At 50.4% G+C, this 13,832-nt stretch overlaps 1 protein-coding gene across 8 annotated transcripts in view; it reads right to left on the reverse strand.

Annotated features, from left to right (window-relative positions):
* The window catches only part of ANKS1A (ankyrin repeat and sterile alpha motif domain containing 1A), a 74,587-nt gene that overhangs the window by 27,261 nt on the left and 33,494 nt on the right, over window positions 1-13,832 (reverse strand). For all 8 annotated transcript variants that reach the window (XM_041468023.1, XM_041468031.1, XM_041468067.1 and 5 more), the window contains one exon: window positions 8,955-9,520. In XM_041468023.1, the coding sequence (XP_041323957.1) occupies window positions 8,955-9,520 (566 nt within the window). The remainder of the gene's footprint in view (window positions 1-8,954; window positions 9,521-13,832) is intronic.

Below are 13,832 nucleotides of genomic sequence, written 5' to 3' on the forward strand. Positions count from 1 at the left end.
GGCTGCCTCTGCCCTGCCTGGCTCTCAGTGTGCTGCTGTGTTTGGTGCAGCTGCACGAGTCCCCACTGCTGTGAGGAGCTCCTGGGGATGCTGCAAGAGGCTGGATCTGACAGCCATGCACCCTCAGGGGCAGTGTGGAGCTGAGCTCCACCAGAGAGGGGTTTTGGTGAAACAAAAAAAGCTCTTACAAGGCTCCTGCCAAGGCAGATCTCCAGGAAGCCTCTCCTCCTGCAGGGAGCAGCAGGCACTGCACTTGCAGGGTTAAATCTCACCAGGGACCAGGCAGTGCTGTGAGCTCTAACACAGCTTTTAAGGATGTAGGTCCTTTGAAAACCATGAGGATGAGCACCTCTGCTGGGCTTGAAATACAATTAACACCCATTTATCGGGAGATTTGAAAATCAGCCTGGGAAAACAATTAGAAGCTCCAGGAGTTTAAGGACATTAAACTTTGCAGATTGGTGTCCATCAGTTCCAGGACAAGGTACATCTCTGAGCTGGAGCTGCTCTTGTACCTTGTCTGGGAATGTCTAGCTGGATTCAAATTGCAAATTAACTCTGAGGCCAAGTTCCTTTGTTTCCATCGTGCTGCCCTCTCCTAATCTGAGAGAGATTTGATGCTGTCCAGGCTCAGCCCCCAGCACTGCCAGCTCTGCAGTCCCAGCACTGCCTTGAGGACTTGCAGGTGCCTCTGAAGCACTGAAACACCCACGACCTTTTCCTCAAAAGCAGGGAATTGCCTTGTGCTATATAAAACTGAATGGAAATTAAACAATCACGTGGCAGAGGATTACCTTTCTCAGCCCTCCTTTGCCAAGTGCTGCTCACAGTTAGGCACAGTCCCAGCTATTACCATTACTGCAGAGGGAAATCCTGCCCTGCCCTTGGCTCTCCACGAGAAGCAAACACCTCAAACAGACTCACACACCACTTCAAACATGGGTTTATGGCTGACCAGCTTGATTTAACTGTTAGGAGGCTGCAAAGAGAAGTATGAGGGGAAGGACAAACGTGGAGAGGGAACCACTGCTTTAGAGCATCCCTATCCTCTACCCTTTCCTCAGCTGCACTCCAGCATGGACATGGGGCTGAAGAGAAGATACCTTGAAAATAGCCCATGCTACAGTTTTTTAGGCTGTTCTTTCCCACTGGTTAATTATTAAAATACAAAAATACCATGTTTAAATATAGTGCTGCAGCTCAGACTTAGTTGTAGCCTGAACACACAGTTCTGATTTGTTTTGGCTTAACCTGTATTTTTCCACTGAAGCACCAAGTGCCCATCTCTGGTTGTGCTGTGGGGTCGGTTTGGGGTGGGGATTTTATGGTTTATTTGTTTTACAGCCACAGAAATAAAGCCATAAAATGCTTCCGCCTTCTAAATGAATACAACCATATCTGTTATCCCTAATGCAGAGGGGCAGCTGGCTCCATGTGACAGTGAGGGTGAGCCAGGGACCCCTCAAACCCCAGCAGGGAAGGAGAAACTCCTGCACAGCTGAAGTACTCTGGGAGAAGGAAAGGCTGCAAGGACAGGAGAGTGTCCCTCATTAACCCCATAGCAGGAATGGAAGGAGCTGTGGAGCACTTACTAGGATTGGGGCTCTTGGATTTATTTTCATGTTTGCCTACATTTGGTGAAAGACACAAACGTCCCAAAAAAAGGAGCTGGGTGTGGCTGAGAGTCCAGATCGGGCTGGGGCGAGCTCTTCCAGGCAGGCAGGGAACATAGCAACTGGCCAGTGACTCCAAAACAGAGCCTGACTCAAAAACAAACCATCCTGAGCAGTTCTGCTAACAGAGGAAGAGGCATTTATTTGGACAAGGCCAGCGAGGCCAAGCCAGCCTCAGGGCATGCTGAGGTCTGTCCTGCTGCAGGACAGGAGGCATTTCCACACCAGTCCTGCACAGGGATTCCCCACTCACAGTGCTCATGGCAGGAGCAGCCAGTGGCTCCTTACATGGGCAGGATACAGGATATTTTCTCTTTTCTGATCCCAGCCTGCAGGAGCAGCAGGGACACAGGGGTGGACAGTGGAGAGGGCAGTGACCCCCCTGTCCCCAAGGGCACACAGTGCCCTGCAGAGGCTCTGCTCCACTGCCAGCCCCACTCCACACCCTGCCCTGATGGATGCCAAGCCGTGGTGTCCATACTGATCTCTCCAGCTTTTCTTCCCCAGCCACTGCTGGAGTTTGAAGCCAATGATTCCATTGAGAGAGACTGAGGGCATTAAACCACCCCCAGTGCTTTTGTCCCCAGAATAAAGAGCTCCACACAACATGGGCTGTCTGCCCACACACAGGGCAGGAGCCTCATCTGGACAGCACCAGACTGACCATCACTCTGTCAGGGTGACACTCACCCAGTCTTGGAGGCACCTTGCTGCTCCTGGAGCTTTCTGAAAGGGGCTTCATAAAACCTCACCTTACAGTCACCACCAATGCAAATGCAGAAGTTTGTTCTCAGTCTCTGCACGCAGCACCAGAGACTGCCAAGGATACAGCAAGGTCACCCTGAGAGAACTGAAATCACAGAATCCTCAAACACTTTGGGTTGGAAGGGACCTTAAAGCTCATCCAGTCCCACTCACTGCCATGGGCAGGGACACCTTTCACTATCCCAGGGTGCTCCAAGCCCTGTCCAGCCTGGCCTGGGACACTTCCAGGGGTGGGGCAGCCACAGCCACAGTTGCCCTGTGCAACTCTGCCCTGTGTGGGTCAATGTCTTCTGCTTCCTCTGTGACCCCCTCCCAAACTGGCAGCTTAAAAATCACCAGTGATTCCTGAGCACCAGAAGAGGATCTGCAGTGCACCTGCACAGGCTCAGACTCTGGGCAGCGAAGTTACTCAAATAAAGGTCTGTAATTAAATAAAACCACACAGAACCAAGCACACACTATTTGCCATATGGAGGGCATTAGTGCACTATAATGACACCCTGCAGCAGGAGTATAATTAAGAATATAGCAGGATTCCCATTATAAATCCTTATTACTGAGGGTTCATAACCTACTGTACAAACCTGCCTGGGGCTCAGGCTCAGCAGACAAGAGCAGCTCCAGCAGCAGATTTCAGTCTCAAAAGCTACTTACAAAGTTGGGTGGAAAGGTTATCAGTCTTTTAAATTTCTGCAATTCCAGGAGAGTGTCAAGAGTTAAGACTTCATTATTTCCAAGCTTTAACAGCTGGGGGATGGGGCAGATTTGGTTTCAAATAATAAAAAATAAATAAATAAAAAATCAACCCCCAAACAAGCTGCTTCTACAGTTTCAAACCCCTCTGAGCACAGCAAACCCCCCAGTGATGATGTGAGCACCCCCCTCACAGCCCAGCAGGTCAGCTCTAAACTCCAGGGGAGAACTATGGGCACGTGAGGTTGACAGATGATGCTGTGGCAGCACAGAATCACTGACATTTCCATTCTGTACCAATACCACAGCAAACTTCACATCACTGACTGATACTGCACCACTGAAGGAGGAAGAGGGGCTGCTCAGACTCAGCTGGGATATATCCTGGAGCAGAAGAATGGCAGGATTGCAGCATCCACCAGCATGTCTGAAAGGGATGGAGCAAGAGTGGGATCTGGGATGATACCTGCTGACTCCTTAATACAGGTACAGATCTGCAAAATTTGGATTTGGGCCATGAATCTCATTTCTAGGTTGCTGACAGCCCATAAACCACCTCTGGTTCAGTTTATGATGCTTCAGCTTCTGTTTTCCCATTGCCATCCCATGGAGCACATGGCTCATATTTCACTGCTCAATATATTCCATGTTTCCAAAAGACACCAGCCTGTATGAACTCAGCATAACAAACACCAGAGGCCTGGAAAACATAATGCTCCATTTATTAATTCAAAGCTAAACTGCTCCAGCCAGTTGTTCACGGCACATTTGAGCACTGAACCCAGAGTTGCTGTGCTCCATCCTCCCCCAGCAGCCTTCCACAGCACAGAGACTTGCTGAATTTATTTCAAATCATTCTGCAACTGTTCACCAGTGATAAAGGCAAACACATTTTCTGGCTTAATATGGTCTCTGAGAAATTCATTTGGATGGGGACCAGGGCCTGTTGCTTCACGCCACTCTCCAGCCTGTGTTTTTGTACAAATCCCAAAGTTACAAATCCAAACACGTACCAAAAGGAACTCATGGTATATAAACTTGAATTTCACAACAGTGTGTGATGGATCAGCAGTATCACAGCCCTGCAAATATCAATATTGTTTTGACAAACAGTAAAATCCAACACTGACATGATAAAGACAATGGCCAAATGTAGCAACACATCTGCCCACAGCAGGGAAACAACTGGACAAAGGCCACTCTGAGTCACAATAAAAAAGGCAAACCCCCCAGAAAGCCTTGAATCAATGTCTTTCCATATTCCTGCATCCCAGCACAAACCCCAAAGCAACATGAGGCTCTCAAGCAAGGCTGGCTCTGGCCTGTGGGACAGAGCAGTGAAGCTGCTCCAGGCTGGAGAGATTTAAAGACTTTTTTTAAAAGAAAAGCTTCAGAAGTGCTGGAAGATGCGACGTAAAGCGGAAGAGAACATAATGAAGGACTGGATTTAGTAAGGACACTGTGGCTGGACATTTCTGTTCCTGAAAAACAAAAAATGTCCCCGAAACGCCAGCAATCACAAGGTTGTTACATAACCAAAACATCCGTCAGAGCACCCATCATTCACACAAGAATCAAAAGCTTCTGATTCACAAATATTGAGTTCACACACTTGAGAAGCTCCCAGAAACACACACAGGGGTGGATGGAGCTGCTGTCCTGGTAAACATCACCCCTGTTGTGTCCAACCCTTGCTGCTGGAACAAAGCATGCCTGCTCTTTACATTGGCCTTTCAGCACACACTTTTCCTGTCAAACCAGTAAATTGTCTTACACTGGCTTGGATTGGCTTAGTTCCACGTTGGCACACAATTCCAGCAGGTTTGGCCTTCGCAGCAGATTTAAAAATGGTGGAAACACAAAAGATTTCACTTCAAAAAGTTCATCAGGCTGGAGGAAATCTCACCACTGGGGGCAAAGAGAAGAGATTGGACATGAGGGATGATGTAAGATTTCCTGACCTTAGCACAGGAAAACCAGGAGGAAACATTGGGATCTGGAGACAATAGAATAATCAGCCCAATAATTAAGCTGATTAAGACCCTGCTGGCCATGCTTGTTTAGCAGAACCAAGACCAAAAATAGTGACCCCACTACTGCTTCTGCCCTAGACAAAAGTGAATTACAACTATTTCAGGCAAAGGGGGAACTGGAATGTGAGCTGAGGGCAAGGGACACCCAGGGACAATTCAAACCACCCTGCCTGGTCCAAACCCAGGGCAAGCTGAGATTTGAATACCTGAACCAAGAAAATAAATGAAACATTTTGGGAGGCAGAGGCTGATGCCTGAGCTTTTTTACACCATGCAATTTCGCCAGGCACAAAACCAGCAGCTCTTCCTGAGTAACAAGGGGAATATTTGCATTTTCTTTCAAGGGTGCTGGCTGGCAGCTCTGAATTTCAACTCCTGGGTGTTTTAAAGCAGTGGCAGGTTTTGCATCAAAAGCTTTCCAGAAAGTTTCACATTTCAATGCAAATGTTGTTAATCCTCCACAGTGAGCCTGTAATTAAGACACTGATTCCACAGGGTACTGCAGCACCCAATAGTCCAGACAAGGTTTAAAGGCACCCACCCACAGCAGCCACAACCTCCATCAAGTTCCTTCCCAGCCTCAAGCCTCAGATGTGCCATCTGCTCCTGGCATCCATCCTTAGGGGACATCAACAGCCCCAAAACGGGTCAGGAACTGGTGAAACACCACATCATCCGTGATTACAGCAGATGCAAAACATTCCTTTCACAGGAGACATGGAGCACCACTGCAGTTAGTCATCAGAGATGAATGTCCAGTGCCATAATTAGCTACAAAATATTCATTAGTTCTCCAACTTATTCACTTAGGAGAAAAAAAAAAAAAAAAAAAAAAAAAAGTGGTGGACTGTGCACCTCCTTTTTCTAAAAAACCTCAAGTGATGTGCATGTTTTATTCAGTTCCCTAAATTTCTTTGAAGGATGTTTAATCTCTTCCTAGGAGGACTTAGGTCAGAACACAGAACTACAACCTCATTTTGTGAGATGGGTACTGGAACCTCCAAAATTCAAATTCAGCATTGGAACAGATGACTTGACAGCAGGCAGCTGGAAGTGGAGGACGTCAGGAGCCAGGTCTGAGGTTAATTCCCAGCAGCCTTCCTTGTTCTTTGCCTCTGATCATTTAACAGATCGTTTTTCTTACCAGCACCTAAAGAGCAGAAGAGCAGCCCCAGGCCTTGACTGCAGACATCCCTGCTCAGAGCCTGGAGCATGAACCAGGCTGAAGGGCAGGTCTGGAGCTGCTCTAGAGAGCAGGAAGGCAGAGCAGAAGCAGGTTAATCTGCCCTGAAAAGGGGGCTGGCAGTGGGGCTGGGGGCACAGCCCCCCTCCCTCAGAGATGCAAACACAGATTGTTCTGTACCAAGCCCCCTGTGAGCTGCTGCTGCCCCACTCATCCCTGACTGCTCAATACTCATGAGCCAATGATGAAAACCAAACCCATCGCTTCAGCCCACAGACAGGTTTGGAAGGATTCAAATATTTATGCTGACTGAGAGTTGCATCCCCTCCCATGCCTCCTTGCCCCCACCCTGCTTTCAGAGCAGGACTGAGCATTTTCACTCCTCACCCCCATGGGCAATACCTGCATGGGTGTGAGAGTTTCTCTGCCTTGCAGGGGCAGCACGTGTGCACTCCCAGTCCCAGCAGGGAGCAGGGGGTCAGGAGCAGCTGGGACAGGGGCTGAACGGGCTCCTGGACAGCACAGAGCACAAAGCAACACTCTGGGCCAGCTCCTTGGAGCAGGGGAGCTGCAACTGGGAACAGGGATGAGTTTTGCCAAGTGAATAATTCCTTCCCCATCCCACCCTTCTGGCAAAGCCAGCAGTACCTTCCACTTCCAACAAAGGGCATTGGCAGCGCTCGGCCAGGGCAAGGACGTGACCTTTTGCTCACAAGCAGCAGATTTTCTGCTGTCCCCAGTCAGCCACCACAGCCCAGAGCAGGGTCAGCTCAGGTTCTGCTGCAGATCCCATCTGTCCAGGGACACCACAGATCCCTCCCCAAGCCCCTGTGCCCTGCACAGACACACCTACTGCTGGCCAGGCCAGCAGGCAGAGTCCTCATCTTGCTGGGCACAGCTGGGAGCCACAGAGAGCTGCACATGGATCACTCCCCTCCTCAGTCACCTGCATAAAGGCCATTAAAATTAACAGAATAATATAAATCTGCCATTGTTTCCCCTCAGCACAGAGGGAAAGCCAAACCATTGCTAACAGGGGTGGCTCAACAAGGTTTATATTGCCCTGGTAAATGCAGAGGCTGCAAGTTGCATCCAATTCTGAGCAGCTGCATTATCCCATCCAGGGAACTAATTTGACACACAACCACAGAATTACATTTATGTTTAAATCTCACTGACCAGCCAGACTTTTTTAAAAGTGAGACCTGCCTCACTGCAGACAGATGTGAATTTTTCACATTCTTTCTCTGATTTCCTCACCTAAACATGAGAGGAAGGAAAAGCAGATTCCTCTCCTGGGGCTTGTCCGGCTGTCTCAGGGGAAATGAGGGATTTGTTTACAGGCAGGAGGAAGCAGCTCTGAGGGTTCATCTGAGCAGAGGAAGCAGAGGCAGTGCAGGCAGCTCAGCACTTGACCTCTGCTACCAATGCAGTCGTGCCAAAGGCTTCTGCCCTTTCAGTGTCTGCTGCAAACAGCTCAAATAAAAGCACAGGGAATTATCCAGCCCTTCCAAAGAACCTTCTGCTGCAGAGCCTTTCCCTAAGCCATGGTACAACTGACCTGGGCAATTAACAGCAAAGCCTCTCCAGCCCAAGCAGCTGCAGAGGAAAATATCTATTTGGCAACCCTGAGACCCGGCAGGGAGTGAGGGGGAGGGAGAGAACGGACTGAGGGATGGATTCTCACGTTGCTTTTAGCATCTCTAAATACCTCCCTCTTCCCCAGATGATAATTTTCTCTCCGAGTCAGGGTTGGAGAGGCAGCTGAGCGTCAGCCAGTGCAGGGGCACAACCCTCCCCCGGGCTTCCACGCCCGGCACACGCGGCTCCACACCCCCAGCACCACGCCAGGGCTTTCAGTTCCTTTTCAGAGTACAAAGAGTGGTTCATCCGAGCTTATCTCTTCTGCAGCCCCACTTCTCCCAGCACAGAATCATCCCCAAAGAATGTTTCGGTAATGCTGCGGTGCTCAATTTCAGAGGGACACTTAATCTTGCTCCAGTGGCTCTCCAGGGCCAACTTTCTGAGCATGAAATATTTAACTGTCCGTGGGCGTCCGCTATGATAATAAAGTGACTGCTAACCAGCCACTGAAATGAGCGTGTGAGGAGGAGAGCAGGAGCTATCAAATACACAAACCAGCCTAATTACTGTCTTCCTTCCATCCCCACAAACCCCTGGGCACTGCTCACACTCCCCAGCAGCAGGGACCCAGCAACACAACACTTCGAAGACATTGGGATAGTCAACAGGGAAGAACTAGAAGGAGGAAATCAGGAGAAAGGTTGGTGAAGGGCATTATCAAGTCTTTCTCATTTTGGGGATGTGGAAACGTATCCAGCTTGCCTCAAAGAAACCAAGCCCTGTATTTGAGAAAAAAACTTTGAAGCTGCTTGCAATTCTGCTACTCCCCCACTCCAATGAACTTTATCTTTTGGCATTTAACACCTTGCAGACTCCCAAGCGAGCATATGCCTGTGAATGCCTTGCGAGAGTTAGCGGAAGCAATGGAACCCACCCAGGACCCCTGAGGGCAGCATGGCACAGGGGAACTCCTGCTGCACAGTCATTCCTGGCACAGAGGCTCTTTAGCAAGCTCAGCCTTACCTCATCCCACTCCGAAGCGAAGGATGGGGACTTCTCCAGCCGCTTCTTCCCGGTGCTGCAGTTGGAGAGCGATTCGCTGCGGCTCCCCATGGCATCGTCCTCCGTCGGGGAGCAGGTCAGCAGGTCAGAGTCCGACTTGGACAAGCTGCGGCTGAGTTTGAGCTCGGCTTTGGGCTTGCTGCCCGGGTGGGCTCTGCCCACAGCTCTGTCCCCCTCTGGCTCAGCACCGCCGGGGTGCTGCTGCACGTGGGGCGTGACGGCGGCTGCGGGATCCGCCCGGCTGACGTGCTGCACCGTGGCGTACACCACCGTCTGCGTGGGGTCCGGGGAGCTGCTCCGTGCTGGTCCCGACGAGGTTAGCTCAGCATCCTCCAGCTGCATAGCAGCGGGGTGGCTCGTGGCTTCCGTGTCCCCCTTCTCCTCGGAGGAAGCGAGCCTGAAAGGGTCCTCGCTTATTTCACAGATTGGAGAAGAGCCGTGGAGCAAGCCTGAAAACTGCTCTGGCACCTGGATGTCCTGGCTCTCGGCAGAGTCCTGGCTGCGGCCGCCGCTGCTCCTCCTGTGGTCTTCAAGGGGATGAAAGCAGAGAGGAGGGGGAATTTAAAAACATGGAAGAAGCAGCAGGAAAATTCCAGCTCTCTCCCTGCTCTCCCTCATCAAGGGAGGGAGAGATCTAAAGAGGGAACAGTTCCGTATTGTTCCGCGTGCTCGACTTGTACCCAAAGTCATGGCATTTATGAAATTCCAAACACTGGCCCGATTTACGCAATCTGGCAGCTCTCCGTGTTTTTTATTCCTGTTAACACTAACTATCAGGCCTTGCTATATAAGGCCAAGAGAAGTGCTAACTATATCCTGCAGAGAGAGCAAGTGAGGTGGGAGCAGCAGGGACGGAGGCTCCTGGAACATCTGATCCGTTTCCATAAAGGCCAAAGCGTTATTTAGAGCCGCGCGCCCGGCTCTTGGCACGGGCTGCAGGGTGGGAAAACGCCTGGACTGCAATCGACCTGCGAGTTCCAAAATCCGCTCCCAAAAAAACCCACTGCTTCCCTCCCTAGTGGCTTCCGAGTTTAACCTCTCCTCCCTGCTCAGGGGAGAGAAATAAACAGTTTATGCAAGGAAAAAAGTTTGAGCAAGAAGTGTCTTTTGCAATGAAGTGAGCACAGAGTGGTCAGAGCTGGTGGAGTACTGGCTGCACCAGAAATGTGACACTTATTCCCAGCTCCTCCTGCCCCAGCAACCTTAATATCAGGTACCAGGGTCCTGCATAAACCATGAAGAATTGACTGATCCCAAGTGCTGAGCGTGCACACGCACACACACACACACACACACACACAAACATGCACTCACCTTTGTCACAGCTGAACGAGCGGTTTAACTGCAGAAGCAAAACTTTGTCAAGCTAACAAGTCTAACTTTGGTTTCCTAGGATTCCTTCACCCTCTCAGCATTGCTTGTGAATTTGAACTGCTTCCATTTAGTGCTGAAGAAACTCTTCAGCCTGAGAACTAAAAATTGATACTGCAAAGGAACAATACAGCGAAACACTCCGATAATGAGGCTCTGAAGTGCAGGGAGGATGTTTGGATCTGAAGAGGAAATCACTTGCTTTGCAGACAGCAGCCCTGGGAAGCCAAGGCAAAGGAACCCTCCTTTCTGTGAGCAAAACAGTGAGTTCCACTAAAAGTAGCCTGTTAGCAGCAGCAGAGAGCCCAGATCAGCTCCCAGCACCTTTCCAGCACCAAGCCTGACCAGGGGATTTTTTTCCAACACCAATACCCTCTGGGATTTGTGGTCTGTCCTCACCAGAACTGGGCAGGAAAGGGCTGAATTAGTCATTTGCCTTTGTGTGGGGGTCCCAGGTACCCCGTGCCTGATAAGTCCCTCTCACAGGAAGGCCAGGAGCAGCCACAGCCCTCACTGGGATCAAGTGATGTGAGGGATTATCTCATCCTGGATCCTATGAGTTACAGATTCCAGGACAGTGAAGTAGTTGTTGACTCTCTTGCACAGGCACATAAACCACCAGTTCTGTGACTGGAGCTGCCAAGGGGGAGGCAGGTCCCAGTGCTGGCTGAGAGGGACCAGCAGCAGCACCCCAGATTACAAGGCCAGACTAAACTCTGTGACTTTGCATAAAGCTCTGAAGCTCCAGTGCTGGAGAGAAACCTCAGAGGACAAACCTCAGAGGAGATCAGATGTGCTGCATTCACAGGACAGACTGGTGCTAATGCAAAGCCACAGAGAGGCGAGCAAGACAGCAGTGATGGGGCAGTCACATAAACCTGTGGGGAAAGAAAAACTTCTGCAGTTTTTCTTCCCAAGCTCTCCACTTCCTTGGAAACCATTTCTTCCATGCCCCAGCTGAACCTTTACTGACATTTCTGCTGCAGGCAGAGAGGCGGCTGGCCAAAGTTTGTGCCACGTGCTGTAACACTTGAGTCCAGCCAGAACAAAGTGCTCCAAATCCAGCTCCAGCACCTCACAAAAGGGTTCCTGTTGGACAGGAATCCCAGCCACCCACTCATCTGAGAGCTAAGAGGGACTCTGAAACACAGGGCAGCTGCCAGGGAAGGAAGGGAGCGAGGGCAACAGCACTTGCTCAGAAATTGTGAGAAACATCTTGAAGGAGACATTTCAGAGCCTGCCCTGAAAGCTGCAGACAGAACTAATGTAGAAAGGCATCTCAGTCTTTTTGTCACTGAGGTGCACAGAGCAGGAACATGCAGGGCTCTCCAGGCTTCTCCTTTCAGGGGATCTGAAAGAATCACCCTCCTCCTCCAGTTTGATGTGAGTTACCCTCAGAAAGGGTCCCTAGCACAGGGACTTCTGCCCAGCTCCCTTCACGGATTTCACTCCCTTCACTGATTTTACCCCCCAACACAGATCATTTGACAGATCCTGCCTTTTTCAGCCTCTGCCTGATGCAGGTCTCACCCATAGGAGAGGCTGTTCCCAACCCTTCCTGGGATCAGGAGCCCTTCCTGGGTACAGACTGTCTGCATCCCAGGGAGAATTCCAATTAGAGCCTCCCTGCCAGCAGCCTGAGGACTCCAGATATGAAGCACCTCCCTAAACACTCCACACTAAGCTGTAACCACCCTGCCTCCACTGGATTTCTTTCCCTCTATATCAACAGCAGGATTTGTCTCACAGCCCTGGATTAGGAGAATGAAGCTGTTCCTGCAGCTGCTGCCTGCTCAAGCTCCCCAACCTTAAAATTAGTGAGAGCATACAGCAGCCTCTGATCTGCACGTGGAAAAGGCTGCCTGTGTTACATCATGCCAGAATTTGTCAAGTGAGGAGCAGGACAATCTCCCTTCTGTGAAACAGAAGGCCAGAGGAAGAAGCTGGCCTTGAGGGGTGCAAAAATATCCTTCACCTACAACAGAACTGAAACACAGGCCCACTCCACAGCCAGCTGAGCCCAGCTGAGGATGGCACACTCCTGTGGTAACCTCACCCAGCTCAGTCACTCCAGGCAGGGTTTATCCACCTGAATTTGTGCTTTTTTGTACTCCCCTCTTCAGAAAGGGCAATGAGACACTGCCCTGCTTAGAGAGATCATTAATGTGATTCTGCACAGCACCAAGACAGCAGAAACGCAGGCTTGGGCCCTGTGGGGCAGAAGTCTGTCCTCTGTCCACAGTAACACCACGTGAGGACATGGAGGCTGTGGGTTTGTATTGTCCTGCATCTCACAGCAAACCAAGAGCTGTCCCCAAACCTCTGCCTGCAATAACCAAGTGTCCCCACAGAACCCCCACAGCCATGTCCACCCTGCTGTTTCAGCAGCCATATTCTGGCTCTCAGAAAAGTTTCTTTCAATCTCTCTGCAGCGTGTTCTGACTTTATTGCTGGCTCATTCCAGCTCTCTGGTTAGCAGCACAGTCACACTGTGCTGGCTGAACCAGTATAACCACACAGAAAATCTCTTACAGGAGGAAGGGCAAAGTGGGGACTTCAAGCTGGACCTCCCATGGAAGCAGCACAGAATAACCTCAACAAGTATCAGTTTGTAATAACTACCAGAAGGCACCAAGTCAGTCCTACCTGCAGCTGGTCACTGCTGACAACACCTGGGTGTGACTCCTGAGAAGCCAAACAGGTCAAAACTCAAGTCTTTTCACCCTCCATTAGGTCTCTATTTGTCAGACAAATCCATTTCCCACATCTCTGGAGGAGGCAGGAGCTGAGAAGCCTCCTCCTGGTCACTCCACATACATTCCTCCTCTTTTGCCTTATTTTCACACCCTGCTACAGGGCCTGAGTGCCCTTACTTCAGGCATGTGACTGCACACCCAAGTGGATGGGAGAGCATTTGGCTTAAACCACTTCTGATATTCTGCCCAAAACACGAGGCCAACTTCTCCCAGTGCTCCAGCATGTGACAGCGAGCTGCTCTACCACACACAAAGGCCACCAAAGCCAGTGGATAAAGCCACATTCATCTGCTGGCTGGACACAGGACAACTGGCAGCCGGAGGAACAAAGGCAGCTATCACAGATGAAAGGCACCATTAAACCCACGTGCCTGAAATTCAGCCTTTCTGCTGCCCTGAAACGCCCTTTCAACAGCCACAAGAACCCAAGCCCTCCTCTCCTGACCAAAGACTGCTCCAGAACTCATCCAGAAGGCCAGACCCTCAGACTGAGAGCCAAGGAGCAGTTCAAAGCCATGCTTCAGCCTGTTCCCTGTCTTGGGATTGAGCTGCTGCCTTTGATGCTCCAGGACTCTTCTGACCCAGAGGTGGGAAAATTCTCCCAACACCCCAAGTACGGCTTTGGTCTCTCCCTCAACTCTTAAGTTTAATTCTGCCACTCCTTAAATTTATCTTCTCCCCCCACCATCAGCCACAGTGGTGACTGCATTTA

Source organism: Pyrgilauda ruficollis, unplaced genomic scaffold, assembly GCF_017590135.1.
Source record: "Pyrgilauda ruficollis isolate IOZ18807 unplaced genomic scaffold, ASM1759013v1 scaffold100, whole genome shotgun sequence".
Taxonomy (NCBI): domain Eukaryota; kingdom Metazoa; phylum Chordata; class Aves; order Passeriformes; family Passeridae; genus Pyrgilauda; species Pyrgilauda ruficollis.